The sequence below is a fragment of the Apus apus genome, chromosome 24, assembly GCF_020740795.1.
Source record: "Apus apus isolate bApuApu2 chromosome 24, bApuApu2.pri.cur, whole genome shotgun sequence".
Taxonomy (NCBI): Eukaryota; Metazoa; Chordata; class Aves; order Apodiformes; family Apodidae; genus Apus; species Apus apus.
Genome location: NC_067305.1, coordinates 1,203,949 through 1,221,972, shown reverse-complemented (window position 1 = coordinate 1,221,972; position 18,024 = coordinate 1,203,949). Strand labels below are relative to the sequence as shown.

General features: G+C 64.3%; 2 protein-coding genes across 2 annotated transcripts; both read left to right on the top strand.

Annotated features, from left to right (window-relative positions):
• The first annotated feature begins 152 nt into the window (after positions 1–152).
• MFSD12 (major facilitator superfamily domain containing 12) lies at positions 153–10,236 on the top strand. The gene is made up of 10 exons (XM_051639717.1): positions 153–444; positions 4,061–4,271; positions 6,314–6,437; positions 6,675–6,872; positions 7,088–7,180; positions 7,284–7,376; positions 7,704–7,874; positions 8,291–8,385; positions 9,281–9,411; positions 10,054–10,236. The coding sequence occupies exons 1-10, from the start codon at positions 168–170 to the stop codon at positions 10,146–10,148; spliced, it is 1,488 nt and encodes a 495-aa protein (XP_051495677.1). The 5' UTR covers positions 153–167; the 3' UTR covers positions 10,149–10,236.
• Positions 10,237–11,222: 986 nt separating this feature from the next.
• On the top strand, positions 11,223–16,591 carry LOC127394109 (GRAM domain-containing protein 2A-like). Its single transcript, XM_051639869.1, has 12 exons — positions 11,223–12,889; positions 13,610–13,738; positions 13,906–13,972; positions 14,173–14,346; positions 14,440–14,538; positions 14,669–14,740; positions 14,853–14,912; positions 15,220–15,283; positions 15,483–15,587; positions 15,692–15,773; positions 15,941–16,048; positions 16,124–16,591. The coding sequence occupies exons 1-12, from the start codon at positions 12,537–12,539 to the stop codon at positions 16,137–16,139; spliced, it is 1,329 nt and encodes a 442-aa protein (XP_051495829.1). The 5' UTR covers positions 11,223–12,536; the 3' UTR covers positions 16,140–16,591.
• Positions 16,592–18,024: the final 1,433 nt, after the last annotated feature.

The window sequence follows — 18,024 nt, the reverse complement described above, 5'->3', positions numbered from 1 at the left end:
GCTCCCGGCGCCCCCGGCCCCGCTCGGCGGGTCCTGCCGGCCCGGGGGGCAGAGCCGGCCCGGGGGGCGGCCCGGGGGGCAGGGCCGGCCCGGGGGGGCAGGGCCGGCTCGGGGGGCAGCCCCGCCGCTCGGGGCCCGCCCCGCCCCTCGGGGCCGGCGCTGCGGCCATGGCGGAGGCCGCGGCGGGAGCGGCGGGGCTGCCGCTGCGGGCCCGGCTGAGTTTCGCTGCCGGGCACTTCCTGAACGACCTGTGCGCTTCGCTGTGGTTCACGTACCTGCTGCTCTACCTGCACGCCGTGCTGGGCTACGGGCACCGGCTGGCCGGGGCGCTGCTGCTGGCGGGGCAGGCGGCGGACGGGCTGTGCACGCCCCTGCTGGGCTACGAGACCGACCGCTCCGCCGGCTGCGGCCGCTACGGGCGGCGGAAATCCTGGCACCTCGCCGGTGGGTGCGGGGGGCGAGCTGCGCTGCCTGGGGCGGGAGCGGGAGGGTCCCCCCCGAGGGATTGCGGCGGTGGAGGGACCGAGGATGCTTCTTCAGGGTGGCCCCGGGGGTGCCAGACCTCCCTGGGGTGCGGGGGCAGGCGGGGGTGGGTTCCTGGGGTGCTCGGTGTGCCTTCCCAGGGTGGGGTTCAGCCTGGAGGACGGGAGGAGAACTGGGGGAACCATTCTGGGGTGCCCTGTGTGAGGAAAGCAAGGGTGTCTATCCAGGGTGTCCTGCGTGGAGGTGGGTGGCCCTGGAGATGCTCTTCTGGGGTGCAGAATCAGCTTCAGGGTATCTTTCTGGGGTGCCTTGGTGGGGGTAATGGGACCAAGGGTGCTGCTCTGGGATGACCTGAGTGAGGGGGGCCAGCCTTGGGGGCCCCTTTCGAGGGTGGGGGCTCAGCCCTGGGAATGCCCCGAGTGGAGGGGAAACCAGGGTGACCTGCATGCAGGAAAGCCACCCTGAAGATGGGTGGCCCTGGAGGAGCCTTTCTTTCTCAGGGGGGGGTCAGCCCAAGAGAAGCCTTCTTGGAGCCCCCTGCCCAGAGGGGGGAACAGCCCCCATGGCAGTGAGGAGGGCACTGGAGGGCCCCATGTGTAGGGAACAGTGGGGTGCTCTGGTGTCCCCAAAGCATGAGTAGTTGAATGTGGCTGTGGAAGGGACACTGCAGAGTCCCTGTCCTGCCTGGGTACTGTCTCCATCCTTCTGGCCCGTGCTGCAGCAGCCTGGGTGTTCACAGCCCGGGGGCTCCCTCAGGCCGTACCTGTGTGACAAGGGGGGGCTGCAGGGTGTCCCTGTGTCCCCCTGCAAGGGAGTGGGATCGAGTTGCAGCAAGAGCCAGTCGATGGTGCAGCAAAAATGAGACTGACAGTAAAACTTGGGCTCTCCTGGGAGCCCGGGGTTTTACCAGGGATTTGTCTGTGTCTGGGCAGCTCTTGGTTGTCCCCATGGGTGACCCTGGGGCACAGGACCTTTGATGGCAGGGCTGGGCACCCCTTGTGCTGTGTTTGTGGTAGGGAAAGGCAGACAGCACCTCGGGAGGGTCCCATGGGAATGCAAAGGAGGCACCAGCTTGGCTTGAATTAATAACAGGAGCTCGTCTTGTGTGGTGCCCTGGGGTCAAAAAATGCAATGAAGTGCAGGGGCTGGTGGGGCCTCCTGTGTTGGGGCCCCTGTCTGAGGGGACAGCGTGACCTGGGGAAGGGTCCTTGGTGCCGTGACTTGGTCCCCCTGGTGTGGGACTGTCCCATCCCTGCTGGTGATGGGGCAGAGGGTGTGAAGAAACGTCCATTGACAGCCAGAGATAAAAGACCCTGGACGATTCCCCCTGGTAACGACACAGTAATGGCTGAGGGCCGGTTGGGTGGAGAGGGGACAGTTGCAGTGTGGGTGCTCTTATCTTGCGTGCAAGTTTATCTTGGCCAATTGCTTCATGCAACCAAAGATAGCCTAATAAGGTGGCTGATCTCCCTGGAGTTTTGTTTGACAAGTCAAGGAGGATGCTGAGGGGGGGATGGAAGCTTCACCCCCCACTGTGGTGTCAGCTAGATCTGCACCCTGAATTTGGGGAAGTGACTGGCTGTGCTTTGGCTCCGGCTTCTGGCAGGTCAGTTCCAGCTGGGTGCACCAAAGGGGAAGTCCTGAATCACGCCTTGCAGAGGGGCTGGAGCCACTGCAGCTGCTGCGGGGAGCTCAGCACCCTGCCCTGTGCTGCGGGGCAGGTGGAGGAAGCTGCCCTTCCCTGCCGGAGCGTGTCTCGCTCCTAGAAAGTGCCTCAATCCTGCTGCCTCCCTGGGCTGAGCTGGGGCGGCGAGCGGGGCCAGCAGACCTGCCGGAACCGGCCGCGCCGGGCTCGCTGGGTCCCGCTGTGGTGAGAAACTTGAGCGAAGCGGCTCCTCTGGTGTCAACCCGTGCTGAGATCAGAGGAAACGCTGTGAAACCGCAGCCTCGGGGGTGGCGGGGGTTGATACCACGAGTTGCTATCGGTGGCATCTCCCCCACCGCGGCGGTCCCGGGTGCCTCACCCCGCACGCCAGCCCGCGGGCTCGGCGGCTTTTTCTGAGCTCGGCTTCCTGCCGCAACGGGCCGGGAAGGATGAGCAGGTCTTTGCTGCCTGCCTGGGCGGCACTTTCCCAAATTCCCTGCCCCGGGTGCCTGTGCCGGCCTTCCCGTGATCCCGCCCTGCACGGCCAGGAGACAAGAGTCTGGGACCGCAGGGTGTTGCAGGGATGGGCAGGATGTTCCTTGGGGGGCTCCCAGGGCCCTGCTTGGGAGAGTGAGGAGCCCTCAGGACCCCTCTGGGCCGGTGGGGTGGCCCCAGTGGTGGGTGCTGCCTGTCCCTGGGCGCCAGGAGGATGAGGGAGTGCCAGGGTCTCCTGGGTGTGACAGTGCCCATGGCTCCCGGGTGGGTGCCCAGGTGGATGTGGGGGCTGCAGCAGCCCCTGCCCCTGGAGCAGCCCCTGAGGACTGCAGAGCCTGACCCTGTGAGCCCTGGGACTGGGGAGGGGACAGAGCCTCCCCAGTCCTCCAGCCTTAAAACCAGCAGCCCTGTTACAAGGAAAAAAAGGGGTTTGGTCTGGTTTGAACCTTCTCTGACTCTTCCCATCCCAGTGGCTTGTCTGGAGCAGAGACACCATGGTGTGTCTGAGTCCCCTGTCCTCTGGGAAGATCCTGGAGTACCAGAGCTGGCTCACACAGGGCAGCACCCTACTGGGGTCCAGGCTCAGGATGGATCTGAGCCTGGCTGGGATTGTCACTGCCTGCCCTTGGTGCAGGGAAAACTGCTTTGACTGAACCCTGTGGCAGCTGTGGTGCCTGTGCCACGTGGAAGTGATGAAGAGGAGGAGGCATTGCCATTCGTGGGCGAGAGGAGGAGAAATCACTTGTGAGGAGGATGATCTTGCAGAGTCCCTGGAGAAGGGACCTTGACCTGGCAAAGCAGCTGCAGGTTCCCCTCAGCTATCAGAACAGGTTCCCACAGCTCTTTGCAGCACCCAGTGAAGCTGGGGACACATGGGACAGGGCACGCAGCCATCGCCGTGGCCAAGCATCTCAGCAGCTGAGCACCTCAGCAGATTTGCTCCATAACCTTGTGAAGGGGGAGGGAGAAGCCAGCCTGTCCCTGCCTGCTCCACACAGGCGTCCCCACGCTGTCAGGCTGCTGCACAGGGCCCAGGTCCCTGGCTCTGCTGTCCCTGACTCAGCTGGGACCTTCCCATGGCTCAGAGCCTGGCGTGGGGGCGTTTTGAGGGGACAGAGCAGGTGCAGGATGGTGCTGCACTTCGTGGGGGGAACCTGACTGGGGAGAAGTGTGCTGACAAGTGTCTGTCTGTCTCACTGCTGGGTGCAAGAGGGAGGGGCATCACCCTGTGCAGGAGGGGCTGAGGGGGGGTCTGGGGCTCCATGTGTCTCACCTGGCTGGGGAAAGGGCCCCACCTCCTTCCCCAGCCCTGTGGGGTAGGACCTGTCCTAGCAGAGGGCTGGCTGTGTCTGTCCATCTGTGTCTGAGCTGCCCGAGGCTGCTGGGGTCCCAGGGATACCAGGCTTGCAGCCCCTCACCTCTCCACTCTCTTCCCAGGCACCACCTGTGTCCTTGTGTCCTTCCCCTTCATCTTCAACCCCTGTCTGGCTTGCAAGGAGAGCACTCCACAGTGGGCAGCCTTCATCTACTACCTCCCCTTCATCATCATCTTCCAGTTCGGCTGGGCAGCCACACAGATCTCCCACCTGTCCCTCATCCCTGAGCTGGTGACCAGTGACCACGAGAAGGTGGAGCTCACAGCTTTCAGGTGAGCACAGCCAGACCCGTGTGTCCCCTGAACCTGGAGGGGCAGCTCTGCCTGTGCCAGGTCCCATCGCTGGTGTCCCATGGATGCCACTGGTCTGGTGTCCCCTGTGTGCCATGGCACACTTGAACCCTCCGTACAGCAGGACCAGGACTGGGGCAAAGGTCTAGTCTAGTCTTCTGGGTTGGTGGCCCAAACCTTTTGCTAACAGAAGAGATGCCAGGGTTGTTGCTGACACAGCCCATGGGGCACTTCCCTGAGCTGGGGCTGCTTCTCCTTCAGGACTGGAGGGTGATGGAGGAATAGACACCCCCTCCCCCAGTGCTCCCAGGGAGCTCTGGCCCTGTGGCAAAGGTAGGGGTGGCCCCAGGGCCAGGCTGGGCAGTGGCTCTGCCTGTCTTGGAGCTCTTATCTGGTAGGATCAGGCTGTGGGAACCGCTTATCAGCTGAAGCAGGGCTGGGTTATCTGCCCTGGTTGTGGAACTCGGCAGGGAGGATGTGGAGCAGTGCTGAGGTAAGGGGGGGGGGGGGGGCTGGGGGCTGGCTCTGAGGACACCAGGCCAGGTAACTCATGACATCCTTGGGCAGAGGTGAGCTGTGACTGAAGGGGGGACAGGCTGATCTGGAGGGATCTTGGATTCCTCCCAGTGAAAGGAGTTCAGTCCAGCTGGGGACTGGTCACCAGTGGTCCCCAGGACTGGGGCCAGTTATCTTTAATCACAGAATCACAGAATGGTCAGGGTTGGAAGGGACCTTGAATGGTCATCTAGTCCAATCCACCCCACCCCTGCCAGAGCAGGATCCCCTAGAGCAGGTCACACAGGAATGTGTCCAGGCAGGTTTGGAATGTCTCAGAGAAGGAGACTCCACAACCTCTCTGGGCAGCCTGTCCCAGGGCTCTGTGACCCTCACAGGAAAGAAGTTTTTCCTCATGTTTACGTGGAACCTCCTGTGCTCCAGTTTGCACCCACTGCCCCTCACTGGAGATCACTGAGAAGAACCTGGCTCTGTCTTCCTGACACTCACTCTTTATAAACATTGATGAGGTTGCCCCTCAGTCTCCTCCAAGCTCAAGAGACCCAGCTCCCTCAGCCTTTCCTTATCAGGGAGATGTTCCACTCCCTTCATCATCTTTATGGCTCTGCCCTGGACTCTTTCCAGTAGTTCCTTATCCTTCTTGAACTGAGGGGCCCAGAACTGGACACAATATTCCAGATGGGGCCTCATCAGGGCAGAACAGAGGGGGAGGAGAACCTCTCTTGACCTACTAACCATACCCCATCTAATACACCCCAGGAGGCCATTGGCCTTCTTGGCCACCAGGGCACACTGCTGGCTCATGGTCATCCTCCTGTCCACCATGACTCCCAGGTCCCTTTCCCCCATGCTGCTCTTCAACAGGTCAGCTTAGGAGGAGCAGTTGAGGGAACTGGAGGTGTTCAGCCTGGAGGAAAGGAGGCTGAGGGGAGGAGACCTCCTTGCTCTCTCCAACTCTCTGAAAGGAGGTTGGAGCCAGGGGGTGGTTGGTCTCTTCTCTCAAGGAACAAGTGATGGGACAAGAGGAGATGGCCTCAAGTTGTGCCAGAGGAGGTTTAGATTGGATATTAGGAACAATTTATTCATGGAAAGGGTTGTCAGGCCCTGGCCCAGGCTGTCCAGGGCAGGGCTGGAGTCCCCATCCCTGGAGGGGTTTCAAAGCTGTGTAGATGTGGTGCTGGGGGACATGGGGCAGTGGTGGCCTTGGCAGGGCTGGGTGAGCAGTTGGACCTGATGATCTTAACGGTCTTTTCCAACTGAAATAATTCAGGGATTCTCTTCTATGACTCTATGCCCTGGGGCTTGCATTGTGCCTGCTGGGAGGAGCCCTGGTAAGGCCTGGCCAGGTGCCCTGTGCTCTCGGAGGTGTCATCTGAGCAGTGACACTGGGATGCAGAGCTGGCTGTAGCAGAGCTGGCTTGGAGGGCAGCCTTGGGTCAAAGAGTCCCTGCTGAGCTTGGAGCTGTGCTTGTCCCTCTGCATCACCCTGGGGTGCTGTCTCTCCCCAGGTATGCCTTTACTGTCGTGGCCAATATCGCTGTCTACGGCCTGGCCTGGCTCCTGCTGAACTTCCAGGTGGACCAGCCTGACCGCACAGAGCACCTTGGCATCCAGGATGTCCCAATATTTCGGGTTAGTGGCAAGGCTCGTTCCCTGGGGTTGTCGCTTCTCTAGGTGGGACATGGCTCAACTGAGGAAGGACCAGAGGGAGTGACACAGCAGTGTTCTGAAGTGGTACCTGCCACAGGGGCTGCTCTGAGCTCTCCCTGGGTTTTTGGGAAACCCTCTTCATCCACCAGACTGCTGGGGGGTGGATGAGGTGCAGGCAAAGCCCCCCCTTACTATGCTCACTCCCTCTGTCTCACCCAGAACCTGTCCCTCATTGTGTTGGGGCTGGGGGCCCTGTTCTCCCTCATCTTCCACCTGGGCACCAAAGAGAAGCCATACCCACCGCGCTTGCTGCCCCAGCTGGAGGAGAGCACCCCACTGCTGCAGAAGGAGCCAGCAAGCCCCGTGCACCCACTGCTGATCTGGAAGGACTGGCTGCTGGAACCTGCCTTCTACCAGGTACCTTCTACCTGCAGGAAGGGCTTGTGGTGCCTGTCCTGGGCTGCTGTGGGTCAGAATGCAGATGGGCTGTCCTGGGCACCCACTGACCACAGCAGGGTGCTGTCCCCTCCTCTGTGGGCAACTCTGCCATGGCAGGGTTGGGCATGGAAGGTGCCCGCCTTCTCTACCTCCAGTCTGCACGGGCTGAGAGGTTCTGTCCTGTCCCCCCACAGGTTGCCATGCTCTACATGTCCACCAGGCTCATCGTCAACCTTTCCCAGACCTACATTGCCATGTACCTGACCAACTCGCTGCTGCTGCCCAAGGTGGGAATGGAGCAGGTCCCTGCCTGCCTGATGAGGTGGTGTTGGCAGGGGTCCTGTGCTGATGGTCCCAAGCTCATCTTCTCCCTGTCCTTACCTCTTGCAGAAATACATCGCCACCATCCCCCTCGTGATGTACATCAGTGGCTTCCTCTCCTCCTTCCTCATGAAGCCTGTAAATAAGTGGATAGGTCGAAATGTGAGTCCTGGGGGCCTGGTGAGGTTTGAGTTACACCCAAGGTTAGACCCAGATCTTTGACCACATGAGTGAGCAGAGCACACTGGAGCCTGGCCAGGAAGTGGGGACCCCCTGTGCATCCTCTGTGGCTCTCCCCCTGCTGCAGCACAGGTCCCACTGGGACAGAGTGGGTGGTGGGCAGGGTGAGGGGCTCCTCATTTAAACCCAGCCAGGGGAGAGCCAGGGCTGTTCCTGCAGGTCCCTGGCTGGCCCCTGTGCCCTGTCCAGCCAGCCAGAGACTGAGCTGTCCCCTCTCCCTCTGCCTGTCCCCACTCTGGCCTGGAGCAGCTCACCTACTTCGCGGGCATCTTGGTGATCTTGGCCTTCGCCTCCTGGGTGACCCTGACCAAGCAGATGGGAGCTGAGATCTACGGGGCAGCCGTGCTGCTGGGAGCTGGCTCTGCCACCATCCTGGTCACTTCCCTCTCCATGACAGCAGATCTCATCGGCACCAACACGGTACATCTGCTCCTCCCAGCCAGGAGGGAGGGGGGTGTCCCAGAGGGGTGTCCCAGCAGGGTGTCCCAGAGGGATGTCCCAGAGGGATGTCCCAGCAGGGTGTCCCAGCAGGGTGTCCCAGAGGGATGTCCCAGAGGGATGTCCCAGCAGGGTGTCCCAGCGGGGTGTCCCAGAGGGATGTCCCAGCAGGGTGTCCCAGCAGGGTGTCCCAGCGGGGTGTCCCAGCAGGGTGCCCCAGAGGGATGTCCCAGCAGGGTGTCCCAGCAGGGTGTCCCAGCGGGGTGTCCCAGCAGGGTGTCCCAGCGGCGCGGGATGCTCACGCAGCCGCGGTGCGGGCCCGGCTGCAGTGCGGGCTCAGCCCATCAGAGGGCACACGGCTCCCGCAGCGGCTCAGGAGGTTTCCTCTCCCCGGGCAGCACAGCGGAGCCTTCGTCTACGGCGCCATGAGCTTCACGGACAAGATGGCCAACGGGCTGGCGGTGATGGCCATCCAGAACCTGCACCCCTGCCCGTAAGCGTCCCCGCGGGGCGGGAACCCTGCAGCGGCGGGGCCAGACAGCAAATAAAGAATCCCAAGCTGGTTTGGGATGGAAGGGACCTTCAAAATCATCCAGTCCCGTCCCCCTGCATGGGCAGGGACACCTCCCACCAGCCCAGGCTGCTCCAAGCCCCATCCAACCTGCCCTTCAACACTGCCAGGGATGGGGCAGCCACAGCTTCCCTGGGCAACCTGGGCCAGGCTCTCACCACCCTCACAGCAAAGAATTTCTTCCTAATGTCACATCTAAATCTCCACCCATTTCAGCTTGAAGCCATTCCCCCTCATCCCATCACTCCCTGCCCTTGTAAGAAGCCCCTCTCCAGCTTTCCTGTAACCCCTTCAGGTACTGAAGTGCTCTAACATCTCCCTGGAGCCTTCTCTTCTCCAGACTAAATCCCCCCATTAACCTGCTGGCCATGCTGTTTTTGATGCAGCCCACATCTTTCTGGGCTGCAAGTGTATGTTGCTGGCTCATGATATTTCCATCAACCAACACCCCCAAGTCCTTTTCCCCAGGGCTGCTCTCAGTCCATCTCACCCAGGCTGTTTGTGCTTGGGAATGCCCCAACCCTGGTTCAGAGCAAGACGTGGGTGGAGGAAACAAGCTCTGATTTGTCTTAAATGCTTCCCTGACTTCTCTTCAGCCCTAGATTAACACCTGTGGGACCCACAAAGGGGCTGGGGATCTCTGTGTCCAGGGTGCTGCCCTCTCTCATTGTCCTGGACATTTCCCTCACATCTAAATGTGAACTAGTCCTGACACAGAGGCCGTGGGACTGCTCTCAGCAGCCTCAGAGCACTTGGGCAGCACTGGGACGGGCTCTGGTCCTGGCCACCAAGCCACGTCCCTGCCCTCTCCCTGCAGGACGGAGCTCTGCTGCCCTGCCTGCATCAGCTTCTACCACTGGGTGATGGTGTTGGTCACTGGAGGCATTGCCATCGCTGCCATTGTCTCTCTGTGCTGCATCATGGTCTGGCCCATCCGTATCCGCTACCGTGAGTGGGGCTGGGGGCACCAGTGAGGGTCAGGCATGGGGCTGGGAGCACTGGGAGCACCATGTCCTAGGCCAGCCTGGGCTAAAGCAAAAGTGTTTTTTCCAGATGACCCCAGCTGCAGGGAGGTGGTGGGAGCCCTGGCCTGGCCAGAGGTGCCGTGGCAGGGCTGGCTGCAGGGGGTCCCTCATGGTGGCCATCCAGGGCAGGGACACCATTCTGCTTCTGCCACTCCTGGCCCTGGAGCCAGAGGCTGAGCCTGCTTGCTGTGCCCTCCAGGGAGGCAGGATCTGGCCCTGCCATGGCTGTGCTGACCCTGGCACCCCATGGCTCACTGGGGGTGGCAGGGACTGTTCACCTGCTGTGGGGGCAGCCATTGGGGTGACCCTTGCCAGGCCGGGGACCCGGGCACCAGTGCTCAGTGCCCGCCCAGCAGCTGCCTCTGCCCTGCCGAGTGCCCGTGTTTTACTCTGGGGTGAGGGGAGAGGATGAACGGGGGGTTCATCCTTAGTGCTTCCCTGGAGACGTGCTCAGGCTCCTCACTCCAGTGGCCAGGGAGTCCAGGAGGCCCAGGCCAAGCACATGGTGGGTCACCCCAGCAGCTGCCGTGGCTTCTAAGCTGCCCCTTCCCCCTTGTCCCCACAGATGCTGTCTGCCTGCAGGGGCTGAGCGGCGCGGAGCCCTCCTGCCGCGGGACGGATGGCACCGAGGGGCAGAGCCAGAGCAGCACTGTCAACTGAGCAGGGCCCACGTCCTCGGCCGCTGGGGTGTCCACGGCACTGAGCTCTGCCGGGAGAGCCCCCCGGGCAGGGACGGTGCTGGATGTGGGCGCTGGGCCGGGGGTGCTGCTGGCCCCTGCCCCGTCCCTCCCTCCGGCCCGTCCCCCGCGCTCGGCCCGGGGACCGTGACCCTGCGCTCGCACGCCTGTAACACTAGAAGGTCCTGGGCTCGGGCCCAGCACGGGGGATGTCTGCCCGGCCCTCATTTTAACCTGCTTTTGTAAGGTCAGTATGTACTAATGGCACTTTTTAAAGGAAGAGAAAAAGGAAAAACACAACCAAAAAAAACCCCACACACAACAAAGAACCTCTAACCGTGGACAGAAGCCCTTGGTGTCTTCTCTGGGGCCCTCCTGGGGGGCGTACAGGGGGTGTTGACGCAAGGCTGCCCCCCCTTTTCCTTTGATTCCCCACGCGGGGGGTCCGAGCCCCGGGGGGGAGGGGGGGGGGGCACGGGGACCCCCCGAGATGCCGCCCTCAACAACGATGGCGGCTGCGCCCGCAAACAAAATGGCTGCCGCGCGGCAAGCAGCGGAGCCCGGTGATTGGTTCCTGTGCTGGTGCCCCGCCCCCCGGGGCAGAGGCGGCCAATGGGGGCTCGGGGCGGGGGGGGGCTGGGGGGGCTGCGCTGGGCCCGGGCCCCGGGACCCCCGGGACCCCCGGTTCCCGCTGCTCTCGGCACCGGAGCTGCCGCCGGGCTCTCCCCGCCCTTCGCCGTCAGCCGCGGCTGCCACGCATCACCTGCCTCGGATCTCGCGGGGCTCCCGGCGCCTTCTCCTGGGGCTCGGCCCCGGCCCCGCGGCCGGAGGGCTGTGCTGCGGGGCTGCGGGGCTGCGGGGCCGCGGGGCATCGCCCCTCCGCCGTAACCGTTTCGCTGGGGGAAAAAACAAGGAGCCTTCTCCCTGCCCCGGGGTCCGGGCGCCGTGGGGAGCGGGTGACGCTGCGTGACCGTGAGTCACGCGGGGACGCGGCGCTGCAGCCGGGACGTGCCGCTCCCGGGCAGACGAGCTGAGACACGAGGCCACCCGAGCCGGGGGGCTGCAGGGGGTCCTGGCGGGGACCCCGGCCGTGCCGCGGGCTGCCCAGGCCGCGGGCAGTTCCTGTGCCCCGGGGCACAGGCAGCTCCACGGAGCGGCACGTCTGGGGTGTCCTGGTGCCGCCCTACAGCCCCTTCCCCCTTCCGAGCCCCCTCCCTGCCCGCCTGGCGCCCTCCTGGGGTCCGGCCGCGGGAACCTTGGGCACGGGTGAGCGAGGTGTGGGGGGACAGGGGCTGCGTGTGCGTGTGGTGTGACTGCACACGCGGGGTGAGCCCACCAGCGGGGCACAGGGGCATGGGGCTCGAGGGGGCAGCTCCCGGGGAGGCTGGAGCACCCCTCCTGGGGGTGATGGGGCTGGGTCCCGGGGGGGTGAAGCAGCCCCCCTGCTGCGCTGTCGCCCGGGCTGGGCTGTACACAGGGTTTATGGCTGTTCCCCGTAGCAGCTGGAGCTGCAGGAAAGGCTTTATCAGCCCTGGCCCAGAGAGCAAAGGCTGTGCCAGGGTGGGGGCCAAGGTCAGGGCTGGTGGCCCCAGTTCCCCACAGGGAGCAAAGGCCTCTCCCCACCAGCCACCTGGACCCTTGGCTCTGGGCAGAGCCCCCAGCCCAGTCTTGCCCCCTCCCCAAGTTTCTCAGCACTGCCCATGCCTGGGGCTTGGTCTCTGGCAGCCACCCTCTGCCCCACAGCAGAGACCCCCCGCAGGGGGAGGGCAGAAGCCAAACCTGCCCCACAGAACTGCCTGGGGAAAGGATGGGGAGCAAGAGAGACTTTGCTCATGGGGTCAGAAGTGGGAGTAGGCACAGGGCAGGTGATGCTGTGGGGTGCCTGGAGGATTACAGGGTGTACTGCTCCACCTGTCAGCTCTGCCTGGAAGTGGGGTGTGTACATCTGCAGCTTGGTTTGGGGGTAGCTGACCACCCTCCCCCGCCCCTGGCTGAGGGCTGTGGACACAGAGGTGCCTGCAGAGCACGTTTTCACCCACTCAGTGCTTGTTTTGGGTGCTGCATGTCCCCTGCATGTCGGGGCAGGAGATGGTGGATAGGCAACTCTGGCCAACGCAGACACACCTGGGGGTGTTTCTGAACCCCCTCCCTGGTCAGGCTCCTGCCCCACACTGCTCCAGAGGATGCAGAAGTCCATGGCCAGGGAACCTTCTGGCGTGGACAGGTCTTTGGGTGAGGGTGCTTTGTGCCCCTCTCTGCCCCTTGTGCTGTCCATGGGGCTTTCACTGCCGAGGGGGCTGGTGCCAGCATCGCCCCACCAACCCTTGGCACACCCGTGCAGAAGCCCCCTGCCCCGTGTCCCCCCGCCCCGATGACATGGCCGTGGTGGGCACGGTGGCAGGGAGGCTCCCACATCCCACCGGGAGCGTGTGGCCCGTCCTGGCCGCGCCGGGGCAATGGCAGCGATGCCCGCTCAACCCTTTGCACCCCCCGGGCTGTGTGGGCCCCTCCGGCCAGCCCCGCGCTGGCTTTTGCCCCGACACCTCCCTGCAAACCTGCTGCCGCCGGTCTCGGCCCCGCCTGCCGCCCTTCTTCAGCGGGAGGAGGAGGAGGAGGAGGCGGCTGCGGCCGGGAAGGGCTCGGGAAGGAGCAGGAGCGGGACACGAGCGGGGCTGCAGCCCGGGACAGGACGGGACAGGAGGGCTCGGCTGTGGCCGCTACCAGGTACAGCAGGGGTGGGCTGCTCTGTCCAGGGGGCTCTGCTGCCCACCTGCGGGTCCCTCCGGAGCCAGCCCGGCCACGCATCCTTGCTCGGAGCCCCTGGGGGGACCCAAGCGCCGTGACCCCCGCGGTCCCCACCCGCCGGTGGGAGTGGAGGAGGCTCCCGGGGGACCAGGCGTCCCCCGGCACAGCCCGTCCCTCCTGCCAGGGCAGAGTGCGGGAGGCTCCGGGGACCGGGGCCGTGCACCGGGGAGGCCGCCGGGCCGGGCGCGGTTTTCCCGGAGCTGCTGGTGCGACGGCAGTTGTGCCGCTCCCTGCGGGACGAATCACTGCCCTGTGCCCGGCAGGGCTCTGCTGCTGGGGAAACTGAGTCACAGGGGCAGGCAGGGGCCTGGTAGAGCCACGATCCCCCTGTCTCCCCGTGGAGATGCCGTGATGGGGGGTTTGTGCCCGCCACGTGAGCCCCGGGAGCTGATGGGGGCACCGTGGGGGCTGCGGAGCAGCACGAGGGGAGCCCCGCGCACCAAGAGCTGCGGGGGCCGCGGCTGGTGGCCTGTCACCGCGGGGCAGGGGCGCTTGTGCCACCGCTTGGCTCTCCTGTGCTGTCCCCAAGCCCCCCGCCCCGAGGGAGGGACCGGCTGGTGGCAGCGCCGTGGGAGCTGCTGTGCCGCAGGGATGGGCCGCTTGGGGACTGTCCCCGCTCACCTGTCTCGGCTCCCGCAGCTGCCTCCGGGCTCCAGCAATGCCGGGGAAGCAGCGGCGGGGCTGCAGAGCGGGGCTGGAGGAGAAGCGGTGGCAGAGCCTGGAGGAGCGGGGCAGCGGCGCCCGGAGGGGGCAGCCCGTGCTTACCAGGTGGGTGCTGCCCCTTGCTGGGGGCACATCCCTGTGCCCAGCCTCAGCCCCCCCTCGCCGGGCTTGGCTGTGCCCCCGGGTGCTCTTGCCTGGCCAAGGGGGTGGGATGGCCACACTTGTGCACAGCCCCCCCCCCCAGCTCGCCCCTACTCTCTGCTCCCTGCCAGATCCAAAACCTGTGACCCCTCCTTCTGCAAGGAGCCAGAGCAGGCCGTGGGACACCTGTCCCCATCGGTGAGTCTTGGGACACTGGGGCCCAGGAGTGGGATCCCAGCCTCAGAGTGCTGGAATGACTCTCTCTGCAAGACCGGTGCCAAGGAAGGGCCCGTCCTGGTTTCATGGCAGAGGTGGCAACGAAGCAGGGGGCTGCGGGGTGCCCGGGGTGCCCCTGAGCACTGCACCACACCAGCCTCACGCCCTGGCCTCCCCCGCAGCTGAGCAAGCGTGTCAGCAGCTACCGCAGAGCCTTCGGGCAGCTGGCCGAGCAGGACGTGCTGCTGGGCTGCTTCTCCTGCGCCTGGCAGAGGGAGGTGCCCTACCACGGCCGCCTCTACATCTCCTCCTGCCACATCTGCTTCCACTCCAGCCTCCTGCTCAAGGACATCAAGGTGGGCTGGGGACGGGCAGGGGACCAGCAGCTCTGGCGGGGGGCACAAGCAGCAGCCAGGGCCGTGGTGACACTGCCTGGACCCCTGCTGCAGGTGGTGGTCCCTGTTGCCTCTGTCTCAGCCATGAAGAAAACCAACACGGCGCTCCTGGTGCCCAACGCACTCAGCATCCGCACAGCCGAGGGGGAGAAGGTGAGAGTGGGGACAGTGCTGGGGGGCAGCTCAGCCCGGGGCTACGTGGGGTGTCCTGGTCCCTGTGGTCGGTGGGCTCTGGACCTGAGGGAGCAGCTCTGCTGCAAACCCTTCTCCTGCTCCCTGACAGTTCCTCTTCGTCTCTTTGCACCGGCGGGAGGCCACGTACCAGCTCCTGAAGTCAGTCTGCAAACACCTGCAGGTCTGTGCTGCATGGGCAGGAGGCTGGGCACTTGGGGGCTCTGTCCCCCCACTGCAGGGCCATGGGGGTGGCCTGCACCCCCCAGCACCCCTCTTTATCTTTCCTTGTCCAGGACAATGACTGGAGCCCTCCAGCTTCTCCAAGCACCAAGGAAATCCGTAGGAGGTCTCTGGTAAGGCTGGGAAATGGTCAGTGGGAAGATTTTGGCAGAGGGAGGCGCAGTCCTGGTCCCCTGGGCTGGGACAGGAGTGGGTGCAGCAGTGAAAGCCCATGTTTTGTGGGTGCTTGCACCCCGGGAAGGCTTTTGGGTGGAAATGTGGAGTTGAAAAGCCCCAGCCCCAGGCAGTGGATACGCGAGAACCCTCAGACCTCCCTCCTTGGGGCTGGCACAAGTCCTGTCAGGTCCCACTCATGACCCCATGACCATTGAGCAGCTGTCTTGGGGACATGCACCATGACCAAGGCTTGCCCTCTTTCAGACCTCGAGCCAGTCGGGCCTGGAGCAGAGCACCCCAGAGCCCAACAGCCTCCAAGAGCTGCCAGGTGAGCAGCTGCCCTGTGCCCCAGCTGGGTGGGCGAGCTGACGGCTCCTGGCTCTGCTCCCTTGGTCCAGGAGGGGCCGCCCAGCCCTGCAGTGCCAGGGAGCATGGGATCAGATCCTGGTGGCCCAGTGTGCCCTGCTGGGTCCCCAGGACCCCCCTGGTCCTGGGGCACTCACTGAATATCTCCTGGTTGGATACAGATGGGCCCAGCCCGACCCCAAGGCCAGCAGAGGAGGAGGAGGTGACGGCGCTGGTGCTGAGCAGTGATGAGCAGCTGCCCTTGGCAAAGCCATGCAGCTTGTGGGGTGGGTCAGGGGGCCCTGGGGAGGGGGTTGCTGCTGGGGCTTGGCCCTGGGGCTGGCCCCTGGTACTGGGCAGAGCCAGCACTGACACCACCTTGTCCTGGCAGGGACCCCCACTACTGCCCTATGGGCCCGGACCATCGCACAGCTGAGCCCCCTCAACACCATCATCCTCATCTACCTGATGCTGTGAGTCCCCAAAACCTGCTCAAGCACCTCGGGGCTTTGGGACACCCCCGGGTCCCTGCTGCACCAGGGCCCAGGCTCTGCAACACGGTGCTGGCAGCCCAGGGTTCCCCCATGCTGGCCTGCCATGGTGTCCCCAGCCCCAGTGCCTGACGTGGCCTGTCCCCCAGGATGGTGGCCCTGCTCCTGTCCTCAGCCTACATCGGTCTGCGCATCCTGGAGCTGGAGCAGCAGCTGGCGTCCATGGGGGCTTGGCCAGACCTCACCCTGTCACAGCAGTGAGTGGTGGGTGTGGGGCCCCTCTGTCCCAGCGCAGCGGGGCCACCCCCTCACCCTGCATATCCCCCCCCCAGCCACAAGATGACCTGAGTTCAGCAGGGACCCAGCCGTGCTCAGCTCAGCTCCAGCCAGGGGGATGGGCTTGGAGGCTGCTCCCAGCTCTTCCTCCACCTCCCAGGGAACGGGGATCCATCACCAAGTGCCTTCCAGCCTCCATAATACACCTGAGGAACCCACACCAGCTGGGGGTGGTGGCCTCTGTCTTGCCCCTGCCGTGTCTCCCCCCCCCTGAGCAGAAGCAGGAGGAACTTCAGCAGCTGCCAGGGATGGACAGAGAAGCACCCAGGGGCTGGCTGGGCTCAGGCACCCACCACCCACCTGTCCTTGCCAAGTCTGGGGGGCAGGCAGAGAGGGCCCCAGTGCTGGACAAGGCAGAGACAAAGGGATAGAACAATTTTATTTTATTAATAAAGATGTGCCCCCTGTCTGTGGGGTGCTTGGGGATGGGGTGAGGGGAGCATGTTGCCCCCTCCCCAAAGACACATGGTGCCTTATTCACTGGGACAAGTGGAGGGAGGCTGTGAGTTCCCTGATCCCAGGCAGGAGTTGGGGAGCTGGCGGGAAGGGGAGTCAGCGCCCAGCAGCACCCTGCCAGGCCAGATGCCTCAGAACAAGCACCCCCTCTCCTCTACCTGTGCCCCAGGAAGGGACCAGGGTGGCAGCAGAAACAGTTGGTGGCTTTTCCTGGTGTATGGAGAAGACTCCACATGTTGACACCAAGACAGGGTGGCAGAAGGAAAGCCCTGAGCTGCTCCCCAGTGCCTGGGGGCTTGGGCTGCGGGTGACAAGTGGGGAGCAAAGGGGAAGGGAGAGAGAGGGGGTGCAGCCAGCCCCCCAGCTCTTACTGTGCTCCTTTCACCCAGATGGGTCTCTCCTGCCAGAGGAAGGGTCCCAGGTGCATGGCAGGGACAACAGGGTCCCACCAGATCACCTTGTGCAGGTGCTAGGGGGAAGAGCAGAGCTGGGTTGGGGCAGGGCAAGACATGCACCCCCCCTGGGAGGGTCCTCCTAGCCCCAGAGCCCTTGAGCTCAACCCCATCCTGATCTGGTTGAGGCATCCTGAGGCTCCCCCCACCCACAAGGTGGGGACACTGAGGCACTAACAGTTCCATGATCCACTGGTTTCTCTTCTCAGATCCGTGACATCCTGTCCCAAACCTCCCCCAGCTCAGCTCTGTACATGGGGACAGGGGTCCTCCTCCCCTCAGACACTGTGGACCCCTTGCCCAGGGTGGTAGGCAATGCTGGAGCTGAGGCTGTACTGGGGGTCCTCCCTGCCCTCAGCCCCATGGACCAGCTGTGTCCCACAGCCTCCCACCCCTGGGGGTGGTCTTCCAGCACAGGGCCTGCTTCAGCAGGGGCACCTGGCACAGCCCCACCAGCCTTACCTACTCGTTGCTGGTGGGGGGAGGGAGCTGTCAAGAGGCTCACGGTCCCAGCAGCAGCCTGTGGGCTCAAGCAGGGCAGAGGACACATGTGAGGGGGACACAGGGCTGTACCCCACTTTCAGGATGTCCTTAAGGGCAGCAGGATCTGATGGGGCTGAAAGGGGAGTTGGGGATCCCCACAGCTAGTGGGACCCAGCCAGCACAGACAGAAGAGCCACCACATCCCTCTCCACAACCAGATCCTTGCTTGCAGCCTTCCCTTCTCCACCCCAGGGAAACTGAGGCACAGCCAGGCTGGCGAGGCCAGGGCACAAGGCTCTGGCTGCCAGGGAAAGGGTTTCTCCTTCCCCTGGCAAAGGCTCAGGTTCAAGCCTGTTCAGGGAAAGCAGGACACCCGTCTGAAGGGTGCCCTGTAGGGCCCAGGGTCTGGGCTCCCCCCAGCTCTGGCCCCAGAGCCAACAATGCTAGAATGGTCTCCAAGAAACTGCCCCACACCACGGAGAGAGTGTGGGGAGGGGGCTGCCAGG